At 38.0% G+C, this 24,227-nt stretch overlaps 1 protein-coding gene across 1 annotated transcript; it reads right to left on the minus strand.

Moving 5' to 3' along the window:
• Positions 1 to 3,147: 3,147 nt before the first annotated feature.
• On the minus strand, positions 3,148 to 4,931 carry LOC109410822 (collagenase 3). Its single transcript, XM_062847577.1, has 5 exons — positions 4,596 to 4,931; positions 3,893 to 4,537; positions 3,626 to 3,821; positions 3,241 to 3,569; positions 3,148 to 3,171 (listed from the first exon to the last, which is right to left on the minus strand). Exons 1-5 carry the CDS (start codon positions 4,848 to 4,850, stop codon positions 3,148 to 3,150), a joined length of 1,449 nt encoding a protein of 482 aa, XP_062703561.1. The 5' UTR covers positions 4,851 to 4,931.
• Positions 4,932 to 24,227: the final 19,296 nt, after the last annotated feature.

Raw genomic sequence — 24,227 nt, forward strand, 5'->3', positions numbered from 1 at the left:
ACTTTCCATTTTGGTAAGCATGTTGGTTCCATGGAGAGGCATGCTTGCCAGAAAAACATCACGGGTATGATGCTCGACAAAGCGTTCTAATCATTTCAGAAGAAAGAGGTCAAATTGATAGGTCTGATCTTCATATGATGCATTATCCACTTACGGAATAAACTTCCCAGACAACCAATTTGCACGTATAATGAAATTTATGTTCATGTTATACGTACTTTTATACGGTAAAGTTACATCGCATAAGATGCGGTAAAAGTGCCTTAGGCGTACAAAAGTGGAGGCGCTATACGTGCATTGACGGGAAAATAATGACGCTATATGACTTTAAGCGATATCTTATGCGATGTACGGTATGCACTATTGCGACGTAATATAGCACCTTTTGCGACTTAAAATATTTAAAATAAAAAAATATTGTCACCTAAGTATCGAACTAATAACCTTTGGATTATCGAGCCGCACTTCACACTTAGCACCAAACACTACTTATGAAATACACTGATTAAATGTCATGACAATCTAACTCACCTCAGTGCTTGTTGGAATGCACTTGGTTTCCGTGCGCTGTACGTGTTCGGCAGGCTCTTTGGAAATCAAAATGATGTAGCATGATTTCCCGCACAGTTACCACTACTCCTCTCATGCTAGCACCACCCATTGTTAATTATAAGGTCAACAAAACAAAAATGATGACTTTGTAACTTGTTTTGTAACCATAATGATGACTTTTCACTTTCTTTTAACTTTTTGGCACTCCAACAGCACCTCTTTCATTGTTATCACATATCACATCGCAATATGCCAACGTTAACGATTCTAGCTTATGCGAGTTTGTATGTACATTTGAACGAGTTTATTTTCACTTTTATGCGATTTAGTTTGTACACCAATGCGAGTTAAACTGACATAATGAGAAAAGCACCAAGCGAAGTCGTATAATCATCGCAGTACGCAATTATGCGATTTCAATTGACACTTTGCGAGTTCACTCGAACGCTTTTGCGAATAAGCAAAGTTCGTCGCAACAAAACATCGGAATGTCGTCTACTACGATGTAGTCAGGCATTATAAGAGTTAATTTGCACTCTTATATGATTTTACCAGATACATCGCAGTAAGTTAAAAAAAGTAACATCATATGCGATGAAAATTGTCCCTCAGCCGTACATATATGCGATAGTGACTTAAAATAGTACTTTATACGATGTACAGCGTGCATCCTTATGCGATTCCTGGTTGTCTGGGTTGACAGTATAAACCCACCAAGATTTGGGAATAGCAAGGCTGCAAACAAGCAGTTTTATCAAAACATTTTGGGGCTCGAGGCATGACACGCGAGATTGTCATTTCAATTTTACTGAAAGTAGCAAACATCGGGTCAAACGCAAAATGCGGAACCATATAAGTGTTAATTAAAGCATTACATCTACATAGAAATCCCTTCTATGAAAGTAAGGTTCTTGGACCAAAGCTGTTCTTTTATGCTGAAGATTGATCTGAGCTGTCATAACCATAGCCACTACCCAAACAAGGTACGATCAAACTATTACAATCACAACACAAGAAAAAAGAGCAGCAATAAAAACGAATTCGGTATCGATTGGAGAACGCCAGAGACGAACATACACAGAGGACACTGCACTAAGGGCCAGAATCGCAATCTAGCGGAACTAAATTAATTACTCCTGTTGAATTGTTGTGGCTTTCTCAGTCTAAGAGCATTGAAACGGCTAGTTTGGCATAGCCCGACGTTTCGGTCCCGTGTATTGGACCTTTTTCAAGGGATAAGCAGTCAACCGTCTCTCGTTATGCGGTTTTTGAATGCAGTTTGAGAGTTGGAGCTTCTTGTAATGCCATTTAACATAAAACACAAATTTTTCTTGTACTTTTTGGGACAACTTGCACTGCACACTACAGATAACAGCGAGCGACATACCAGATGTATGTCGCTCGCTGTTATCTGTAGTGTGCAGTGCAAGTTGTCCCAAAAAGTACAAGAAAAATTTGTGTTTTATGTTAAATGGCATTACAAGAAGCTCCAACTCTCAAACTGCATTCAAAAACCGCATAACGAGAGACGGTTGACTGCTTATCCCTTGAAAAAGGTCCAATACACGGGACCGAAACGTCGGGCTATGCCAAACTAGCCGTTTCAATGCTCTTAGACTGAGAAAGCCACAACAATTCAACATTTCCTCCCAGTCGTATACCTCCTCCAAATTAATTACTCCAAAACGAAGCATTTCTAAAACATGGTGTCTTCGGCAAAGTTGTTTGACATCAGCAGGGGTATCTATTGCTAAGAACGTAGTAATTCGCAACTCGTCCGCATAGGTGGCGCCACCATCTAACTTCTGTATTTTACGTCCTAGAGACTTGGCGTCTTCGGCAAAGTTGTTTATTTTGGCAAAATTAACAACTCTTCCTCAGACGTCAAAATTCCACAGCCTACTGTTAACGAGTAATTTGAAAAATAAAAACCAATCAATGAAAAAACAGTTTTTAAGATAATTTTTACATTTTTACTAGAAACCATGTGAGTTTATATTTTTTCCTAATGCATATGTGTCAAACCAAACACATTGTACGGAAATATGTTGAATATTATCATTAAAAATTAGAAATAAAAATACAAATTCGTAAAAATAGTGTGAATTTCAAGCGTGAATATCTCACAAAGCGCAGAAAATCGCAACTTAAAATTTTCAGCAAATACGAAGCAATACTAGGTGAACATACTGCCAAAAATTTGGAGAGGTATTTTTTGGTGTTTTTGAGATAATAGCTTTTTAGTAACAGTATAAATATAAGTAGTGCCAGCATGTAACTTTTTACTGTTACACCTACTTTTGATCTGCTATGGCAAGCTATTTGTTTGACACTTGAAATATAAATTGATTAATTTTTTTGAGGTACTTAAAAAAGAAGTAAAATGATGTGCAAATGGCAGCTGCTGTGGCGGTTTGGTTATTTCTAAGTCACTCATGGATGCCTTACCTCAATATAAGCTATAAAAAATGAGTTTTAGAAGAAAAAACTTTGATTGTTAACAAAAACGGAATAAAATGTTGACGAAATAGGATAGTGACAAAAAAAATAAATAAGGATTAAAACAAATGATGACAAAAACAGAACATTCCAGTATTACATACACTTTATTGGGTACATCTAACATTCAAATATGGGAGAATCATGTCGTGTTGTGTTACGAGTGTCAAAATCGTATATATATCTTACGCTATCCTTGAAGAAAAACAGTCTTTTTTTATTGGAATCGAAGCAGGCTGCATCGATCATTCCGGGCACACCGTAGTCTTCTATCTCGTCTGAGCGATCGACATCCTTGTTTACCGTATTGTACCTCCAATAGTGATCCTTTTTGAAAGCATACAGGTATTTTTGTTTATCGTACACTACGTCACCTAAATTTCTGGGTAATCCTGGAAATGCTACGTGGATTTTTCGAGGGTATCCTGTCTGTAGTCGGGCATCCTTGAAAGCCCACACTTGATCACCTTTGAATAAATAGGTTAGAAGCCCAAAGGTTTCTGCGGCGTCCAGTGTATCTAGAATGATATCGTGTGAATTAACTTTGTCAGCAATGATACAACAACAGCCTTACCAGGACCTCCTGGCCACATCTCGCTAAGTAAAGTCGGCTCAGCTCCTGGCTTTAACTTTGTGTAGCAGTACTTCCCTGCTATTATGACCAATTTGTTTTGATGATACAGCACTGCATCGTACTTGGGCACTTCACAGAAAGTTGGTATTTCGGTTGATTCCAGCCTCTGACGTTTGCCATACTTCAACTGAATTCTCTAAAATTATTTCCCCTAGGCGTTACAATCTAGTTGACACAACAAAGCATTATTGTAGGTACCCTATTTACCTCAACGTCCGGCTCCGGTACTGCAGAAAATCGTGCCACCGGTATAGGAAACATGAGTGAAGCTTGCGATACGGAGTGCTCAAGCCCGATCGCATGGCCAATTTCATGCATTGCAGTCGTGAAAAACTCATCCTGGCTCATAGATCCTGGGAAGAACTTGGTGTTGAAGTGGATTGCTCCTCCCTGCGGGTAATACGCGTGTGCAAAAGAGGTGTCCCCTAGAACATTTTTACATTTGCCTTTTCTATTATCATGACTTCGACCGCCAAAAACAATTTCAATATCAGCCGCCGGGTCGTTGGAGTCAACGAATTCAAGATTTGTCACCATACTCCACTGATTGAAAGCATTACGTAAGATTTGTTTAACGGTATCGGAGGGGATTCCCGATGGCGTATTCCTAACGTAATATGTGAGAGATGGTGTGCTCCACTTCAAGTCCTCTCCGTGAGCAGCGACGTTGCTCAGACCACATTTGGGGCTTCGGAGCGATATTTTAGTTGCTCGATCAAGCTCGCCTGTTTGCTCCAGTCCGTATTGCTGTTGATAGCGCAATATTCTGGTATTTGCACCATTGAAAAACCGGAGTTCGATGTCATCAGTGTCATCGTTAGTAGAGTTGACACCAATCTCATCAAGAATGTTCTGATTGGAGAAGATAGATTACTTATCAAGAATATATGGAGAGAACATGGTTAAAAACCTCTGCGTCATCTTCGGACATGTCTGGCTCTTCTAAAGGAACAACGGGAGCAATTCCTTCTGTGTCACTCGAGTCGCTATCATTTGAACTCGGCTCCTGCATTTGTGAGTCCAACTTTAATTTTATTTCTTCCCAATCGTCGGGAAACATAACAGATGCCTCATTTTGATGGATAGCTTCACCAATCATCAATAATAACAACGTAACGAAATACCAACACCATCTGCCGCGAATACTTGTTTGTTTTATATACATTTCTACGAGCGCTGATAAGGCGGATGTGCATTAGTCTACTTTCCGAGAGCGACTGAACAGATCAGAACTTGCAAGCAGAGTAATCTCTGACGGTGAAATTTAAATTTCCATCAGCAGTTTTCTCTCTGCTGCTGTAGACTACCTCTTCTCTCTGGCATTACGTCCCAACGGGGACAGAATCTGCTATAGTAGATTAGTGGATTATGAACGCTCTTATTAGGAGAGAAAGCTGAAAGCTGAAGACACCTTTTGCTCGAAAAGGCAAAGAATTTCTCTACGATTGGGCTCTACTGTTATAAAATAGATAAGTAAAGCATTTTTGAGCTACACGTTATCTATCTGGTAAAAGGAAGCCACGTTGTAGAGTATGTTTAGCATTAGTTGAACACTAGGAACGAATAACTGACACCCAACTGCAGCATACCAAAATCAGGCATCATACCAAGACAAGGTATTGGTTGGTTATCCCGGTATTGGAAATGTATTGAGTCATCGATGGATACAGGTGTACCTCGATTTAGTGGACTCTCGATTATACACCCTCGATTTTATGTACATTTTTTAATGGTAGAATTTTTAATGTTTAATCAGTTTGAAACTTGCAGTTTGTATTATAATGACTATTAATACAGAAGATTTCAGCTTTTTTACACGCTTAGCACTTCATATCTATAAATTGTTCTGTGCAGCACCCATAATAGTGCTAAAGCATACCTCATGACATACTAAGTTTTATATATTTACCGTAATCTCATACTTCTCTTTCTGACTTCATTTTTGACTAATATATTACGGCGCACTGAAACGGCAAAACTAGCAATAACCCATATCTCATAAAAACTTTGATGAAAATTTTCCAAGTCTTTGATAACAGAGAGATGTTCCTTCTTTTTATCATCTGCACGAAAAACTACTGAAAAATATTCATAGAACTCCCAGTAATTCAACAAAAACCTGAATTTTCATTGCTTCGCCCATACAAAGTGTTAGGCGATTTTGATCAAATTTATTGCTAATTTCTAATTTTTAATTGCGCGATAAGGGTATGCGGTATACCGAAAAGTTTCGCCAAATGCACCTCGAAACGAAATTCCGCGGAATTCCACGGAATTCAACCAGGCGAAATTTATGATTTTGAATTTCGTTTCGTCAAATTCTAAAAATTTCGTCTTCAAAAAATAGATTTTGACGAAATTAAACGGAATTCCGCGGAATGTCTAATAAATTTCGAAAACAAGTTCATTGTGTAAATGCCCTTTTTGAAAGAGTTTATTTTTTTAGTGGAACTCTTGAAAGGGATTACCCATTACATCTGTATGACCAGTGCTGGATGTACGGGTGGGATGGGGGTGGCCGGGGGTGGTTATTCAGGCTCCGGGCCCCCACATTTTAGGCCCCCCTACAAAGACCTTTTTTGGTTATTACACATCAACTTTATGTTTCATATTGCTCAAATACTGTTTGAAAACAAAGAAAGTTTTGTATGCTCATCACCAAGGGACCTTCGCATCCGCTCGGGCCTCGGGCAATCCTTGATCCGGGCCTATGTATGACGAAACGCTATTCACGGTTAAGCTCTTATTCCTTTCGTTAATAAGAAATCCCGTAGAATTTTCTGGTCAAATTATACATGTACGATTCATACAGCTATAACCCTAGACTAGTCCCGAATCAAATGAACTGAAGGTAGAAATCACTTTTCAAATTTTTTTGGAAATGGGTTTTTGATCCCAGGTCCTCGGTGAGAAGGGCATGCACATCAACCATAACATCAGGTCCGCTTAACATGTAGAATCTTGAGTCCTGTTTTATCTGGTAGAGTTTTTGGCATAATATCTAGAGATGATTGTATTTATATTTTTAGAATTTTCGGATTGCGGATTGCGGATCGAGTTTGCGGATGCTTCAATGATTAAGCATTCTCTGTAAGTTTTACAGGGTATTTTCTGATAAATTCAATCACTTGTTCAATCATCTATCATTTCTTTGAAGGTTGTAAATTTCAAGCTTTCTTTAGCTTGGCTGGTAAACATCTAGTAGTTGATGTTTCCACATCATATGCTTCATGTTTCTGATAAACAATCAATATTAAAGCATCTTACAGTAGAGGTGTGCGCCGATTCGAAAACTGTCGGCGGCGGCGTTAGATGCTTTCTAATTCGGCGGCAGCGTAATCGGCGTGATGCCGAGAGCACTTTTGACGGCGTCGGCGTGATTCGGCGTTGCCATAATTTGACTTCTTTATCAATTTGATCTTCGCAAATCAATACTAGTTTTTTATTTTTTAATAACTTACCTCAATCGTTGAAGATTCAACGAAATTTTTATAATTAATGTTTAAATTTATTTAGATTTTCCTCTGTCTTTTTAAACTTATCTTAACCCCTTCCTTCCCAAGACTTTGAACGGCTATTCCTATGCCAAGAAAGCGTTTCCGAAAAAAAGTGTTTGAACAAAAGTTATTGCAAATTGGCCAAATTTTTCAAAATCAACGAAACATAGTTGTAAATCAATAGTATTTTGATTGTACATATATCAGCAGTTACACTTTTGAAACAAGTAGTTAGGATTTGGCTTTTTCTAATGAGATTACAATCATATTTTAAAAAGTATTGCATCATATTTATCTAATTCCGCTTGTCTGTAGTTCGTCGAAAATCGATGGTGCTCTACAGCAATCGTGGGAAGTAGAGGGGTAATAATCATCAACAAGCTGCACGAGAAATGAATCCAAAAGTTTATTTTTTTTTTGTATTTAATATATTGTTGTAGTTTAGATACCCAAGATATCTGTCCAAGTATTTATCTCCAAACTCCATTAGGATTTTAACTTCAAATTCCGACTATATTCTACTTATATTCCACTAGCAAGTTGCTCCAAATCTTGAATACTCATTGAAAAAGAAACATCTGTACAAATGACTTGATTTTTTACGCAATGAGATGTGCAAAACTCCAAGTAAATGGCTACAATATCGGCTGACTTACAGCTCAAAGTGGTCAGAATCGATCCAGGACCTTGTTAGTAGTTCTATTTTTCTTGTGTTTGTTTGTTCTAATAAATGTATTATTTTAGCATTTTAGTTTACCGAAGACAAATCCAATGTCGGGTTTGATGTGAGAAACGGTAGAAAAACGGCAGCCCCAACAACAAACCTATAAATGGAACTGTAGCAAATGAAGTCTTGAAGATGAGACTAAACTGAAACACCGCCGCGCCAACGCTAGAAAAAAAAATGCAAACACGGAGCATCCTGTTACGAACGCGAAGCGTGAAGTACATTTGAATCCACACAATTCGGAACGAATTCCTTTCCAACCATTTCCTACAACTAACCAAGCGAGCCGCATCATAAAACCCCAATCAAATTCGAACAATCATGACCTACCACAATATAATAGGGCTCGCGATTATAAACGTAGAGCAGAGCGGCAATGTTTATCAGCATGACGAAGCAAAAGCTATGCGGCTGAGGGACTCGACTGACTTTGAGCAGCATGATAAAATAAACAATCTGAAGCGACACCCGATGGAAACCATACCAATAGCCTAGCAGATCGGCAGCATTCTAAATGTAATCAAAATCCATCATTGAACTTGATCTTGAAAATTAGGCCAGCTGAGCATCGGGGTCGTGCAAAATATGAATGGTAGATCTAATTCTGTACAAATACAATCAAATCATGTAGCTAGAGAGATTGCTCAAATTCAGGAAAATTCTCTCCACGGAGAAGAAAATATTTCTCCTGTGAAAACACGAAAAACCATGCACCCGCGAAAGATCATTCTAGAAATCTGGCCGCTCATATATTCATGTTAAAACACGTACTGAAAGTGTAAATGTGTAGATCGTAACGAGAGCCGCTATTTCATCATCTTTTCAGGAAAGATCATGTGTAATTTTTGGTAGGCCATGCGGCTATAAAAGAGAAAGATCAATAAAGACGACAGTCAGTTTTGTTTTTGGACTCCACACTGGATACCTCCCGGATAAGTATTTTGCTACTCAAATTCCTTTGATCCTGAACTTGCACTTGCGAAGCTTAAATTATTCTGATCACTTGATTGGATAATTCAATCCTTCAAAAGTGTTGATACTTAGAATCGTGGAAGTCTAAATCATTGGATCGGTCAAACTTTTTCTCACTCTGGTAAGCCAAGGTTCCGAATTCTAGTAACGTTGACATGAGTCTAGAAAGGCCTAAGTGCTCTACACACGATTTTAGACGAGTCTCCAATCATTGAATCTATCGAACTTTTTCTCACTCTGGTAAGCCAAGTTTCCGAATGCGAGAAACGTTGGCATGAGTTTAGAAAAGGCTGCTGGAAAGTGCTGCTGGATTCAGTTAGTATTTGGTCTAGTCCCACCGCAAGAGGAACACCACACCCCGATCCTGCTGCCAATTGGAAGATTGCGCCCCGGTGCCAACGTCAACACATCCATTTCCTGATCAACTTGATATAACTGCAAAATTCCGCGGAACTTTTTCGGAAATTTCGTTTCGTTTCGAAAAATACCGAGTAAATTCGGATTTCGTATCGATCTCACGAAACATTTTTGAATTTCGTTTCGTTTCGTACCGCATTGCGTCAGAAATTTCACATATCGTTTCGTTTCGTTTCGCTTTGAATAAATCGCATACCGCATACCCTTATTGCGCGATAATATAGCTGCCTTCATTTTTGCCTTTCTCGTACACTAAGTGTACTGGTAAGGTATATGTTCACTCCAAAAATGACTTTTTGATGGAAGGCCCGGAGGGTCGAGTCACATATACCAATCAACTCAGCTCGACGATTGAGATGATGTCTGTGTGTGTATGTGTGTATGTGTGTGTGTATATATGTGGACAAAAAACTCACATCACTTTTCGGCAGTAAACCCCAACCGAATTTTATGACCAACGGTTCATTCGACGGGGAATCTGGTCCCATTGTTTCCGATTGAAAATGGTTTGGATCGGTCTAGCCGTTCCGGAGTTATGGCCATTTAGGTGTTCCGGACCGGTACCCCAGGAAGGGGCCAGATATGAAAATGCTACAAATCCATACATACAACCGCGGCATTTTCGATAACCCGATGAATGGGTAGCAGGAAAATAGTCTAAGACCATATCTGAACCGGCAGTGTACCGGAACCGGTTCCGGGTGTCCCGCCTGAAGAGGCCAAATATAAAAGTGAACCAAACCCATGTACGCGACACATCAAATCGCGGCTGTTTAGGTAACCGATGATTGGTTTGCAAGGAAATAATTTCAAGCTATATTTGGGACAACCGGTAATGTTCCGGAGCTGATTCCGGGTGTCCTGCCGGAAGGGGTCAATTGTAGAAGGGAATCAAACGCATGCATGCGACACATCAAAACACGGTATTTTTCGCGGCTTTTTCGATATGAACAGTTAGCAAGGAACTAGGCTCAGATCACATTTAAAACTACCGGCAGTGTTCCGGAATCGGTTCTGGATGTCCCACCGAAAGTGGCCTAATGTAATAGTTAACCAAAACCATGAATGCGATACATCAAACCGCGACTTTTTCAAAAACCTGATGAACGCTTAGCAAGAAAATAGGTTCTGACCACGTTAGAGACCGGTAGTGTAGCAGAACCAACGTTAGGTCTTCGGCGGAATTACGAAAGTGAACAAAATCAGTGCTAAAGATCAGTGATAACATCAAATCATACCATTCCAGATTCCTGAGGTGTAAATACACAGTAGGATGGGTCAACATTGTATGGGGAACTTAAAATTTAATAGCATCAACGCCAAACAAAGTTTTTTCAATCCCCTTTTGCGTTTGAAAAAACTGCGAAAATTTGTGATGTGACTGGTTGCGCTGACATGCTCTGTAATGTGGTTGAAGCTTGAATGGAATTTAGTATGGAAAATTTCACATTATTTTTGTCAAATTTCACATAAATCTTGTAACTACTGATAACAAAATATAGCCTGAAGTGTGCAGAAAAACGCCGCAAAGTGATCTGCGATTGTGGAAAAAGTTATTTCCCACTTTGTAATTATCGTCTTGATATTCTAGTGATAGTAAAGGCAATCAACTGAGAGGTCTGATTTTTTTTCAGCTCTGCCTATACGTTTAGCATAACGTCGGAATATGTGCCGTTGATAAATTTCCCAATTATATGATGGCTTTGATAAGATTCTTGCTTTTCTAAATAAAGTATTCTCAGGATTCAGGAACACTTCGGTTTACGTCGACAATAACATCATGACGAGAAAGAAATGCACTCTCACCACTAGGTGGATTAAACTGGGTTTTTAATAATAACTATTTCACGCTTTGTCGATAATCATGATGAGCGTACCCGGGTAGAGGTGAATAACAAACCAATAACTAAAGAATAACATATTTTGTCATCATATCTAAATTTGCAATTCTTTAGTTTTTAATGAATAGCTCAGAATGATACACAATTGACAAAACATGCTATCATTGTAAAACTTGTAATTGACGAGTTATTATTGAATAGTATAATAACATAATAATAACAAATATTACTATCATACTATCAGCCATAATACCAAAACAATAACATAATTTACCATCATATTAAAATATGTTATTGTTTTGACATTATTTTTGCTATTATTTTGTTATTACAATGGCACAATCAGTCACTCTTTAGATGTTATGCCATTAAAATTTAGTTATTATTTTTGTTATTTTAACTTTTATTTCAAACAAACTAATAGCAAGTTTCGTTCATTTACCATTTCACTCTACCCGAGTAGTACAGGTGGTGACCCAAAAGTGTGGGATAGGCAACTTTTTTTCTCTAACAAAAAAAATTCAACATGCTGTAACTTCACGGGTAGAAAAGAATTGCAAAATACTGTCGTGTTTTACCATTAAAACAGAAATACTGAATGGGAAAGTTTACCATTGGTTTCCATAGAGTGCATCAAAAATACTCAAATTTGTACCAATCATACACATATAATAGGTTGACAAACATTCAAAATTTGAGAATTTTTGATGCACTCTATAAAAAATTACAGCATGTTGATCAAAAAGTTGTGAGAGAGAAAAAAGTTGCTTATACCTAACATTTTGGCCACTCCCTGTATATGGAGTGCCCCTTCACTGGTACATTCCCACGGTTCAATTCCTAAAGGAATCTCCGAAGAGACTGCTTGAGCAAAACTTGAAGGAGCTGCTGGAACAACTTTTATAGAAATCCGTGCTGAAATTTCTGAAATTATTCTTGAAATATTGAAGAAGTCTGTAAAGGTATTTCTGAAAGTATCACTGAAAAATTTTCAGAAAAAAATTTAAAACAAGAAGAAAATTCTAAAAAAAAATCCTGAAAGAATTTCTAAAAAAACAGGAATGCTTTAAGAATTCATAGATGGATTTTCTGAAGAAAAAAAATCCAGAATACCTTGGAGGCAATGGAATTTTCGAGAAAATACATAAACGAATACCCGGCGGAATTTCTGATGGAATCTCTGTGTGAATTTCTGCAGTAATCTCTGTAAGAATGTCTTCCAGCCTTTCTATAAGAATCCTTATAAGAATCTATGAATAAATCTGTAGAAAATTTTCTAAAGGAATCTATGGAAGAATTCTCTTAGGAAATCCTTGGCGAAATTTTGGGAATCTTAAAATTTCTAAAGCAATCATTGGAGGATTTTTTTTTATTAAGCTTCTGAGAAAGCTTTGAAGGAGTTCTGAATTTATGATTCTCAATGTATCCGTGAATCATTTTCTAAAAAAAATCAATGAAGTATTTTTAAAAAAAGTTCATGGTAGGTTTTCTGGATGAATGCTTTGAAAAATTTATGGAGGAATCTCTATAAAAAAATCTAAAGAAATTCGTAGATGACTTTCTGGAACAATATATGCAAGATTTTTTGAAATGAATTCTTGAAGTGTTTTTTAAAGGACTCCATGCTACATTTTTGGAAGCTAACCTTGCAATGCTTTCTTAAGGAGTTCTTGGAGAAATCTCTGGAGGACATTCTAAAGTCTAAAGGAATCCCTAGAAGATTTTGTGGAAGAATTTCTGACTGAGTTGCTTTAGGATTTTCTAGATGATTTTTTAAAGTTAACCTACGAAGAGTTTCCGAAGAAGTCCCTGAAAGGATTTCTTTAAGAATCACTGTGAGAATTTTTCAGAAACTCGTGGAAGATTTCTCAAATGAATCTTAGGATAGATTCCAGCAAGGGTTCATGGAAGAATTACCGATAAATCTGTGGAAGTTTTTTCATAGTAATCCTAGGATAAATTTGTAAATAAATCTCTGAAGAAAAATCTGGAGATATTTCTGAAGAAATCATTGGTTGAATTTATACTAAAAGCAATGAAGGATGTTCTGATAAAATCCCTCGAAAAATTTGTTTGGCAGTTTCTAAAAGAATCCCTGCAGAAAATTCCCGAATGGCACTCACATTTTTCCCTGGAGGAATTTCAAAAGAAATCCCAAGAAGATGTTCTGACAGAAATTTCCAAATCGAATCCCGGAGAAAGTTTTGGAATAAATCTTTGGAAGATCGTTTGAAAGAATGCTTAAAGGAATTTCTGAGAGATTTTTCGGAAAAAAATCTAAAAAAATCCCGAAAAAAATGGGGTAAAACTCTGAAGGATTTTCTTAAGAAATCTATGGAGGCATTTCTTCAGAAAATCATTTCTGATAAACCCTGGAAAAGTTTCTGAAGGCATCGCTGAAAGTTTTATTTAAAAAAAACCTTTTCTGAATAAACGTCTTTAAAAATTTCTTAACGAATTTTTGAAAGCATCCCTGGAGAAGTTTCTGCTCAAATTCATAGATATTTTTTGAAGAATAATAGAGAAATTTCAGAAGTAAATCATACAAGATGCTTTGAAAGAATAATTTGTGGCGTTTGTAGAATAGGAAGAATTTCAAAACAAATCCCTGAAGAAATTTTCCAAAAGAATTCCAATGGAGATTTTTTGGCCGAATACTCGGAAAGATTTTTCTAAGAAAGATTTTTCGGAAGAATTTATGAAAAAAAATTTGGTAGATTTTTAACAGAATCACCAATAGATTCTACAAACGAAGGCCTAAAGAAATTTCTGAATAAATATAAAGATGAATTGTTAGAAGTAATTCCTGGATGGGACGTATTTTTCAAACAATGTTTCAAATGATTTGTAAAAAATTATAGAAGAGTTGTGAAGCAATTCATGCCAGATTTCGTAAAAGAACTCTTTGTGACACTTCTGGAGGAATAGATGAAAGTTTTGCTGAAATAATCTGCAACATGATGCTTTGATTTCGGAATTTTGCTTCGGAGACCGTCGTAATAAAGTTGAAAATTCTTACTAATATATGCTAAACATTCCGGGCCTTTTTTCGAACACTCAATTTTCATGTAGTATTTATAGGTGTTATTTTGGTATACAATTAAAATAAAATTAAATTCAAAAAAATCGCTTCGATTTTATTTAAAATTCGATTTTATGGACATTTCGAAAATTGAAATATCCACTTAATCGAGGTATATTTGTATTGGCTTTGTGTTGAGGACTGCTTCAATTGTTATTCAATTTTGGAAAAATCACTTTTTGTATGGAAAATTCGTCGTATATTATTGAGGTATTGCAATGCCGGAAGTCATTATGCACGTGGTTTCCATAGAATATACACAGTCCCGGATTAAGGACTGTGGGGGCCCGGGGCCGGAGCAAATGTGGAGGCCCCTCGGAGGTACAAATGCGATAAGCAAAACATTTTTTATTTGTTTTTCTTTGATTTTGTTAATGTTTAGCAAGCATAAACGGTTTTTGTGGGGGGCCCCAAAAATGTGGGGGCCCGGGGCCCTGGCCCCCCGGCCCGCTTTAGATCCGGTCATGAATATACACCAGATATTTCTCCTGCTCGAGATAGATCTGCTTTTAACATTACAGTCAAATTTCCGACTGTTGTCAACCCAATCCCGATTATAAAACAAAGAATCATTGAAGGCTTTTTACACATTTCTCTACGGTTCATCTGCGAGGTTAAAAATTCTGGTAGGTCATTGAAACTCAGAGAAAAAAAGCACATAATGATGGCACCGCAAAATCCGAAAGGGCTTTCCGAATGCGAAACCCATGACAGGCACCGGTTGGTTAAAGTTGCATGAAACAATTCCATCGAATTCGCAATCGGAATCGAAATCGAAATCGGTGTGTTCCGTTGGCGCCATTTGGGATGGAGAAAAATAATTTCATGCCCTGCACAATGTTGTTCCGCAAGCGGGTAGGCAGCCAATTCACAACGTACTAAATAATTCAAAACCGTCCCCTCACCACGTCCCTTAAATTGGCGGGGGCCAATCTACGGATACGGGGGATGCGTCCGGTGGCTGTGTGAAATCCAACAGGATCGATTTTACGACGCGTAAATGCTGGATTTTTAGAGGAATAACAAAGGGCTCGTGTTGTAAAAGTGAATGGTCAGGTTAGTGCCCCCTGATTTCGCACCGTTATTTGTGACCCGATATTACAACGACGACGACGTGTTGTTTGTGACTTTTGAAAGTTGTTCAATTGTTTATGAGGTTGTTTTTGTTGAGGTTGGAAGGTGTTGTTGAGATGACGATATATCTGGTGACATGAATGAAAACTCAATCACAGCTAAAAAACAACAACAGTAACTATTCTTTCAGGAACCCTCCAGTAATTAATCCAGGGCTTCCTTCAGGAATTGTTTATGAATTTCTTTAGGAATTCCTCTTAGAATTGCTTTCGCGATTCCTCCTGTAGGTTCTTCAGGAATTCCTCCAGGAATTCCCCAAGAACTGCTACAGAGATTCCTCCAGGAATCCACGAATTTTGCTTAGGATTCCTTCAGGATTTCTTCAAGAATTTCTCCAAGAATTCCATCAGGGATTCCCCTAGAAATTTATGCATGTAGGTAGGTATTCCTCCAGGAATTTCTCTAGAGATTCCAACAGGCATGACTCCAGGGGTTTCTGCAGGAATTTCTTCCAGGGATTCCTCTAGGCAATCCCTCCTGGAATTGCTATAGAGACTTTCAAGAATTCCTCCAGGAATTTCTACAATAATTCCTTCAGGAATTGATCCAGGAACTCCTGGAACTCCTACAAAAATTTCTCCAGGAAATCCTCTAAGAATTCCTCCAGACAATCCTGCAGGATTTCCTCCAATGGTTTCTCCAGGAATTGCTTCAGAGATTTCTCCAGGATTTCCTCCAGGGATTTTTTCAAGAATTTCTTCAAGAATTCCTCCAGAAATTTCTTCTTGGAATTCCTCCAGGAATTTCTCAAGGGATATCTTCGGAAATTTCACCAGAGATTTCTCCCAGAATTCCTCTAGGAACTGGTCCAGGCATTTCTCCAGGAATGCTTTCAGAAATTCATCCAGGAATTCAAGAAGTCTTCAGGAATTCTTCCAGTGAATGCTCTAGGAATATTTTCCAGGGATTCCAATAGGACTTCCTCCATGTATACTTTCAGAAATTCCTCGAGGTATTCCTTCAGGGATTGCTCCGGAAACTCCTCTAGTGGTTCCATCGGAGATTCCTCTCGGGATCTCTTCAACAATTTTTCATGGGTTCTTTCAAAAATTTCAGGAATCCTTCAATCATCTTTCCTTGGATGCAGCTAAGCATTTCTCTAAGATAACCTGAAGATTTTTGTTTTCGAAATTACAAAATCAAGGATTTCCGGAAGTGTTCTTCTAGCGATTTGTATTGGAATCATTTAAGATTATTTTAGGGGAATGCATACAGGATCCAGGAAATTTTCCAATAAGTCAAATTCTTTGTCAATTATCTCCAAGAAATCATTCAGGAGTTGATCCACTTATTCGTTCAGTAATACATCCATGAATTCCTTCAAAATCACCTCCTGTAGCTCCTGCAAAAAAATTCCTTAAAGTTTTATTGTGTCCTTCAAGGATTTTCCAAAAATTCAGGAACTTCAGAAACTGCACCAGGTATCTCTTTCCAAGTTTAAACTTGCTAAAGGTGCCCCATGACGGAAAAGTTGGCTACGACCTTGCAATGTTTGCTTCTCTGTGATTGATACCTTTCCTTACCAGGCTTGATTATCCTCCTCGAAATCAAAAGAGTTTTGCAACATGCTCTAGAGCGGAGTTTTGCTTCTGCCTCGTCGCGATGGAGCGAACGAACCCCAGGAAGTGGTCAAGTGGCTCCGTAGCTTGGAGAAAAGAAGCGCCCGTCTAGCGGCTTGGCAGTCGTGGGTTCGATTCCCACTGGAGCACGTGCATTTCTTTTCATAATTCAAATCTCAATTTGTATATCAAATATGTGTTTCTGTTAGGTTTTTTTTTAATTAAGTCAACTCAAAGATTATCAATAACTCAGAATTCCATTAAAAGTGTCTCAAAAACTAAACTTTCCTAATAGGTTTTTATTCACAATTATCAAACGTTTTTTACTAGAAAACCACAGGATATTTCGCCAAGTATTTCTCCAAGAGAACCACTTCAATCTTGCCATATAATTTTACCAAATAAAGCTTGGTTGAATGGCTAAATTTGTGACACGAATTTTCACCAGTATTCAATTCCAACAAATATCATTCTAAGAGCAAAATACCTGGGATTTCTTTTCGACTCTTTCAAGTACACCTTCAAAAATTCCTTCATGCATTTATTCAGGAACTTCTTCAGGGATTCTTTCAGAAATTCCACAAGGGACTTCTCCAGGAGCTTCTCCTTCGTGAATTCTTCCATAGGCATTTAGCAGGGTTCCGATATTGATTGTTTCAGGGTTTGTTCCAAAAAATGCTTCAAATGAATTCCTCCCACGATTCCTTCAGAAATTTTAACAGATACTTTTGCAAGGATGCATCGACGAATTCCACCTGGATGTTTTGCTCCAGAAAATTTTTCAAGAATTCCTCTATGGGTTTCACCAGACATTCTTCCGGGAATTTCTCCTGGGATATCTAGAGAGGTTCGTCCAGTGATTGTTCCTGTGCTTTTTTCGCGGATTCCTCCAGGAATTTCTTCAGCGATTCCCAAAGGAATGTCAACAGAAATTCTTTTGGACATTTCTGTAAGTGTTCCTTCGGGGATTACTTCTTTTATATTTCTTCAACAATTCCACTAAAGATTGCTCAAATCATTCAATTTGGAATAATTCGAAGTATTTCTGCAGGAATAGTTTCCAGCAACCCTTACAGGAAATGTTATCAGAGGTTATCTAAAAACTAATCCAGAAGTTCCTTAAAACATTGTACAAAACATTCTTTTGTGAGCCCATCCAAAAATTCCAACAACAATTTGTCCAAAAATTATTGCAGCCATGGATTTCTTCATAATTTTTCCCCACCGAAATTCTTCCAGGAATTTGTTCAGAAAGCTTTCCTGGGATTTCCTAAGAAATTCCTCATGGGATTTTTTCAGGAGTTTCTCCAGATTATCCTTCAAGAATTCCTCCAGGGTTTCACCGGGGAATTTCTTCTGTGTTTCTTTCAGGAAAAACTCCAGAGATTATTTTAAAAATTCCTTCAAGTAAGAACACTTTTTAGAATTCCTTCAGGAGTTCCTCTTGGAATTCTTTCAGAAACTACTCCAGGAATTGATCTAGTACTTTCTCCAGGGATTGTTTAGAGTTTCCCTCAGGAATGCCTTGAGGAATTGCTTCCGAGATTTCTCCTGGAGTTTCTTCAGGAACTCTTGCAGGGATTCTTCAGGAACTGCTACAGGGATTTCTCAAGGAGATCCTCCAAGAACTTTTCTTAGAATTCCTTCAGGATTTCACCAAGGATTCCATCTGTAATTTCTTCAGTAATTCTTCCTGGGATTCCTCCAGGAATTTCTCAAGGGATTCCTCCGCAGATTTCTTCAAATATTACTCCAGGAATTATTCCAGGGATTCCTTTGGGAATTTCTGCAGGGATTCCCCTAAAAGCTCATCCAGGGATTCCTTCAGAAATGCTTCTAGTGATTCCTCCAGAAATTCTTCTAGAGATTCCTCAATGAACATTTCTAGAGATTCTTCCGTTAATCCCTACAGACATTTCTCTGGGATATCCTCCAGGGATTCCTTCATGGATTCCTCCAAGAGTTACTGAGAGTACTTTCAGGAATTTCTCAGGGATTTCTCAAGACTTTCCTCCAGGAATTTCTCCAGAGTTTCGCCCTGAAATTGCTTCACGGATTCCTCCAGGAAATTCTTCACAAATTTCTCCAGGGATATTCCCAGAGATGCCTCCAGGGAATCCTCCAGAAATTTCTCCAAGGCTTCTTCCAGGAATTACTTCTGGAATTTCTCAATGGATTTTTTCAGAAATTGCTCCAGCAATTTCTCCCACAATTCCCCTGGAGATTTCTCCAGGAATTCCTCCAGGATTTTTTCCAGGGATTGCTCCAAGAATTTTCTCCAGGAATTCCTGCTGGGTCTTTCCAGGAATTACGCCAGGAATTGGTTTAAAAGTTTCTCCAGGCATTCCTCCAGGATTCACTCTAGAGATTTTCCCAAGAATTGCTTCAGGAAATCCTCCAACAATTCCTTCGGGGATTTCTCCAAGGATTTCTTCTGAAATTTCTCTAAGATTTCCTCCAGGAATTCCTCAAGAGATTTCTTCTGCAATTTTTCTAGGGATTCGTTCCAGAATTCCACCCGGAATTTCTCCAGAACTTCCTCCAAGTAATCCTCAAGAAATTTATCTAGAATTTCTTCTAGGTTTTCTAGGAGATCTTTTCAGATATTTCTCTAGGTATACCTCCCACTTAAACAGGAATTCCTCCAGATAGACTTTCATGAATTCTTCCAAGAATTCCTCCGGGAATCCCTCTAGAGATTCTACAGGGCTTCCTCCAGGCATTCTTCCAGGGATTGCTCCAGAAATTTCTCAAATGATTTCTTTAGAAATACCTCTCAGGTTCTCTTCAAAAATTTATGCAGGAGTTCCTTCGGAAATTTCAGAAATCCTTCAATTTTTTCAGGAATGTACCCAAGAATTTCTTCAGAATTACTGCGTACTGCGATCGAAGAAAAAAAAACTTCTTGACCGACTCAGGCAAGGAATTTCCCATGGATCAAGGCTGAGAAATTCCTTCTGAACTGCAAACAGCCCTTAAGGAAAGATCCCTAATCTTCCAGAAATTGATCACCGCTACCAGCACCACGTTGATTTATGTAGATCAGGCGAGCTTATTTAACGTACTATACAAAATACAACAGCGTGACTGCTGAAGGGTTAAATAATGCTTTCAGAAGATAATGTTATATTCAATTTCATCGTTCTAAGGGTGCTTGCCCCACCCCCCTGGCTGGCTACGCCATTGACAAACATCAAATTGATTTTTAAAGGGTTCTTGAGCACCAAAATTCATGAAAATTTGGATTTCGGCTCAATTTGGCTCAATTTGAAAAGGGAATTATCTCAACACCCTCAAGCTCACGGCAAATATTCATGAGCTGCAAAACGGTGAGTCAATAAGGAGAGCGTCCAACATAGCTCTGGTCCTCGCAAGTTCCTACCTCTTGTCTCCACGGGTCAAGCGATGACAAAGATCGGATCGCCAGCTAAGAGTTGTGTGCTTAGCCTGGGCACTGTTGTCCCTCTGACTTCATCTAGGTTAATGAGGTACGTATCGAGCGTCTATTCTGTTCACCAAGGAGGTGCGGCTTACACAGCATCTGTTCTGGCATCCAGCGGCTAAGTCTGAAATGCTCCTCCTCCGGAAGCTATACATAAAGTAGCAGCCCCACCACGGCGAATAGGGGACTTTAGACCAACAACCTACTGTTCTTGAAACCCAAAAAACCGTTACAGTGACATAGTGGCAGTGAAGAGTGAGATTTAAAAGGTTCGAGTTGAGAAATGAACAACGAAGAGTGAGTAACGAGAAGTGAGTGAAGAGAAATTAGCAGTGTAGAGTGAGGAGTGAAAAGTAAGCAAGGTAAAGTGAGGAGTGAGAAGTAAGCTGTGGGGAATAAATAGTAAGGAGTGTGAAGCAGTTAAAAATGAGCAGTAAAGAGTTTGAAGTTAGTTGTTAGGAAAGGCAATGAAAGAGCGAGGAGTGAGAAGTGTGGAATGAAGAGTGAATAATGATAAGTGAGCAGTGAATAGTGAGGAGTGAGGAATGTATGAGAGTGAGAAGTGCGAAGAAACTAGTGAGAAGTGAGGAGTGAGCAGTGAAGAAAGAGCAATAAAGAGCGTGGAGCAGTGAGATTTGTGTGATCAATAAAATTTAAGAAATGAACTGTAAGCAATGGGAAAAGGCGAAGTGTGAGATGTAAGGAATGAAGAGTGAGCAGTGAAGAGTTGGAAGTAAACTAGTATGAAATATTGAAAAGAGATTTCAGATTATCAGTGAATCAGTCTGGAGTGCAGAGCATAAATCTGTCAGAGGTGAGAAGTGAGCAGTGAATAATCAGAAGTGAGTAGTAAGCAGCAAGGATAAAGAGCGAGGACTGCGAAGCATTGAGGAGTGAAAAGTTAAGTTCATGAGTTACTCGCACAGAAAAAATAATGTATGAAAATGTATGTGTTTCGTAAGCTTAGATTCAGTTTCTGGTGCTTCAATTAACATAATCTGGAAAATATCAAACTTTGAGCTGTTATATCTCCGGATTCAATTGACGGATTTCAATAAAATGTTGACCATTCATGACATTCATTATATAGAACTCTAAAAAACGTTAACTTAACTGGAAATTTTCAACAAGAGAAACAGTTATATCGATTTCATTTATTTCACGATTTTTTAGTAAATTGACCTATTTCTAATATGCATCCCATTACTTTCTCAATTTATTGGCAGCTAAGGACTGTATCGGAAATTAACTATAAACGTTCACAATTGCCTAAAAAATAATCTGTTCGAAATAAACATAACTTTATTTTTGCAGATACTATATAAATCTCTTAAATAAAGAATGGCAGTTCTGATTTTCAAAAAATAATCATTTAACTTGGACTTTTATATCAAAGATTGCACATATGTTTTTAAAATTTTGGACACCTCCTAAAGATTTTAGATTGCGAAAACTGTGGGAAAATATTCAATTTTTTCTCTTATTTTTGCACAAATATATTCTTTTCCAGAATGCTCATGATATAGGAAAATTATTTTTATCAAGAAAAATTCCCTCCGCAGTTTGGGGCAATTCTTAAAATTGAAAAAAGGCCATTTTTCGAGGAACTCTTTTTTTTATGCATCTTCAAAGAACGATTACGCAAATAAAAAATACATAAAATTGAAAAGTTGCATTTTTTTCGATTGGGTATGTATTTAAATCTATTGAAGAGGTAGTTTTACCAGAGAACGGTATTTTATAACCTCTGAAGATATTTAAAACAGAGCGTCAAAGTTCGACCAATAACTAGGTATTTTTTGGGATAGACCATTTTCTTAATGTTGAAGGTTTTTCTATCCAAAATAAGAATTTTAAAAGTCGGTTTTAAGTGATATGTTATATGTACATAACTGCTAGTAATAATCAGTATTTTCCAGACTTTTCCCCGTACATTTTTTTTTTCAATATAAATTATTGAAACGTTAAAAAAATTTAAAAAAAATGCAGTTTGTACAGATTGTTAGTTTGTGTGGTATACTCATAGAACCATATTTTCAAAAAACTAAACAATTTCCAAATTTCTTCAAGCTGTTCTAAAATTAACTTTATTGTGAAGATTTTATAGAAGAACCGGAATAAAAAGACCAACCGTGCTTCGAGATAGAGCATTTTGAATGTTTATAGTTAATTTCCGATACAGTCCTTATGTGGTTACTTTCCTTCAAAACACATTTATATATAAATCTTTTAGAGGGAAAATAAATGAACTATAATTTGCATCTTTAATTTTGAAACAATGTTGATGTTAAAGAAACCCGAAGACCGATACAGCGCCAAAAAGTCCCATAAATTATCAAGACGGTCGGAGTTTAATCAATATTTCACAGATATTTCATGGGAGTTTCAAAGCGTTTCAATGCGTTTCAGGGCATTTCAGAAGGTTTCCGATGAATTTGAGGGGGCTTAAAACACTCGCAGGTGAATTTCACGGAGGTTTCATAGGGATTTCAGAGGCGTTTCAAAGCGTTTCAAGACGTTTCAATGCGTTTCAGGGCGTTTCAGGAGGTTTCACATGGGTTTTACGGGGCTTCAGAGGCTCTCAGGTAAATTTCACGGAGGTGTTAATGTGGTTTTTAAGGCGTTTCAAAGCGTTTCAAGGCGTTTCAGGGCGTGCCAGGAGGTTTTAGGAGCGTTACAGGGGGCTTCAGAGGCTCTCAGGTGAATTTCAAATTTCAAAGCGTTTCAAGGCGTTTCAAAGCGTTTCAAAGCATTTCAGAAGGTTTTACAGAGCTTCAGAGGCTCTCAGTGTAATTTTACGGGGTTTTATAGGGATTTTAGAGGCGTTTCAGAGCGTTTCAAAACGGCTCAAGGGTTTTCAATGCGTTTCAAGGCGTCTCAAGAGGTTTTAGGACGGTTTTGTGGAGCTTGGAGAACCTTAAAGAATCATTGGTAGATCCGATGACCTATACGCAAGGAAGTTCTTGGAGATCCTCATACTAGCAACGAACCCACCACTTGACAAAACATAGCAACGTGAGGCTGTGTAAACATAAATTCCATTCATAATGCTCCAATAGATCACAGATTTTTCTTATTGATCAGATGGCCTAAACTCCAAGGATATCTCGGATACTCTTAAACTTCTAGCCCTTAAATACTCTGTTAACGTCCCTTAACTCTTAACTCTGCTTTTTTCCCGTAAACCAACTTTTATCCTGAGCACTTCAACTGCTCTGAGCACAATCGAATTCTATTTAGGTAACGTTATTTAACGTTGTTAAATGGATCCTACCTAAATTGAGGTTTCAGTATACTGAATTTGCTGGATTTAGCAGTTAGGTTTTAGGTGGAGATGTTGAACTTCATGAGGAATCAAGGTTTCATCCCAAATTGTCGAAATGACTACGTCAGTACAGCGGATGATGGCAATCAACGAGATCCTCCGATGGGTGAAGTTGAGGATGTCGTTCAATAGCTGAAGAACTAGGTACATATATGACTCAAGAACAGTAAGGATGATATTGCAGCTGAACTAATCAAGATGAGCCAGGAAAAAGTTAGCCATTTGCCTGCACCAGCCGGTTGTCTGGATCTGGGAAACAGAACAACTACCGGAAGAGTGGAAGGAAGAGGTTATTTGTCATATCTACAAGAATGACGACGAGTTTCGCTCAAGATCCGCAAAACCTCCAGAAAGAATATCAGGTCCCATCGCATCACCTGTTCATCGACTTGAATGTGGCATACGACAGTATCAATCGCACACAGTCATAGACGAGTACAGCTTTCCCGAAAAGCTTGGTAGACTGATAAAAGCCATAGACTGTGTTCGAAACTGCGTTCTCTCTCGTTTGTCGGGTGAAGATCACTGCGTCCAGATTTTAGAACT

Source organism: Aedes albopictus, chromosome 2, assembly GCF_035046485.1.
Source record: "Aedes albopictus strain Foshan chromosome 2, AalbF5, whole genome shotgun sequence".
NCBI lineage: Eukaryota > Metazoa > Arthropoda > Insecta > Diptera > Culicidae > Aedes > Aedes albopictus.

Excerpts from the sequence above, each read along its gene's own strand:
- LOC109410822 (XM_062847577.1), bottom strand. The coding sequence starts at position 4,850 with ATGTATATAAAACAAACAAGTATTCGCGGCAGATGGTGTTGGTATTTC. Across the intron at positions 4,538-4,595 it reads TGTCCGAAGATGACGCAGAG|AACATTCTTGATGAGATTGG; the intron begins GTTTTTAACCAT and ends TTCTCCAATCAG. Across the intron at positions 3,822-3,892 it reads TACCGGAGCCGGACGTTGAG|AGAATTCAGTTGAAGTATGG; the intron begins GTAAATAGGGTA and ends AAATAATTTTAG.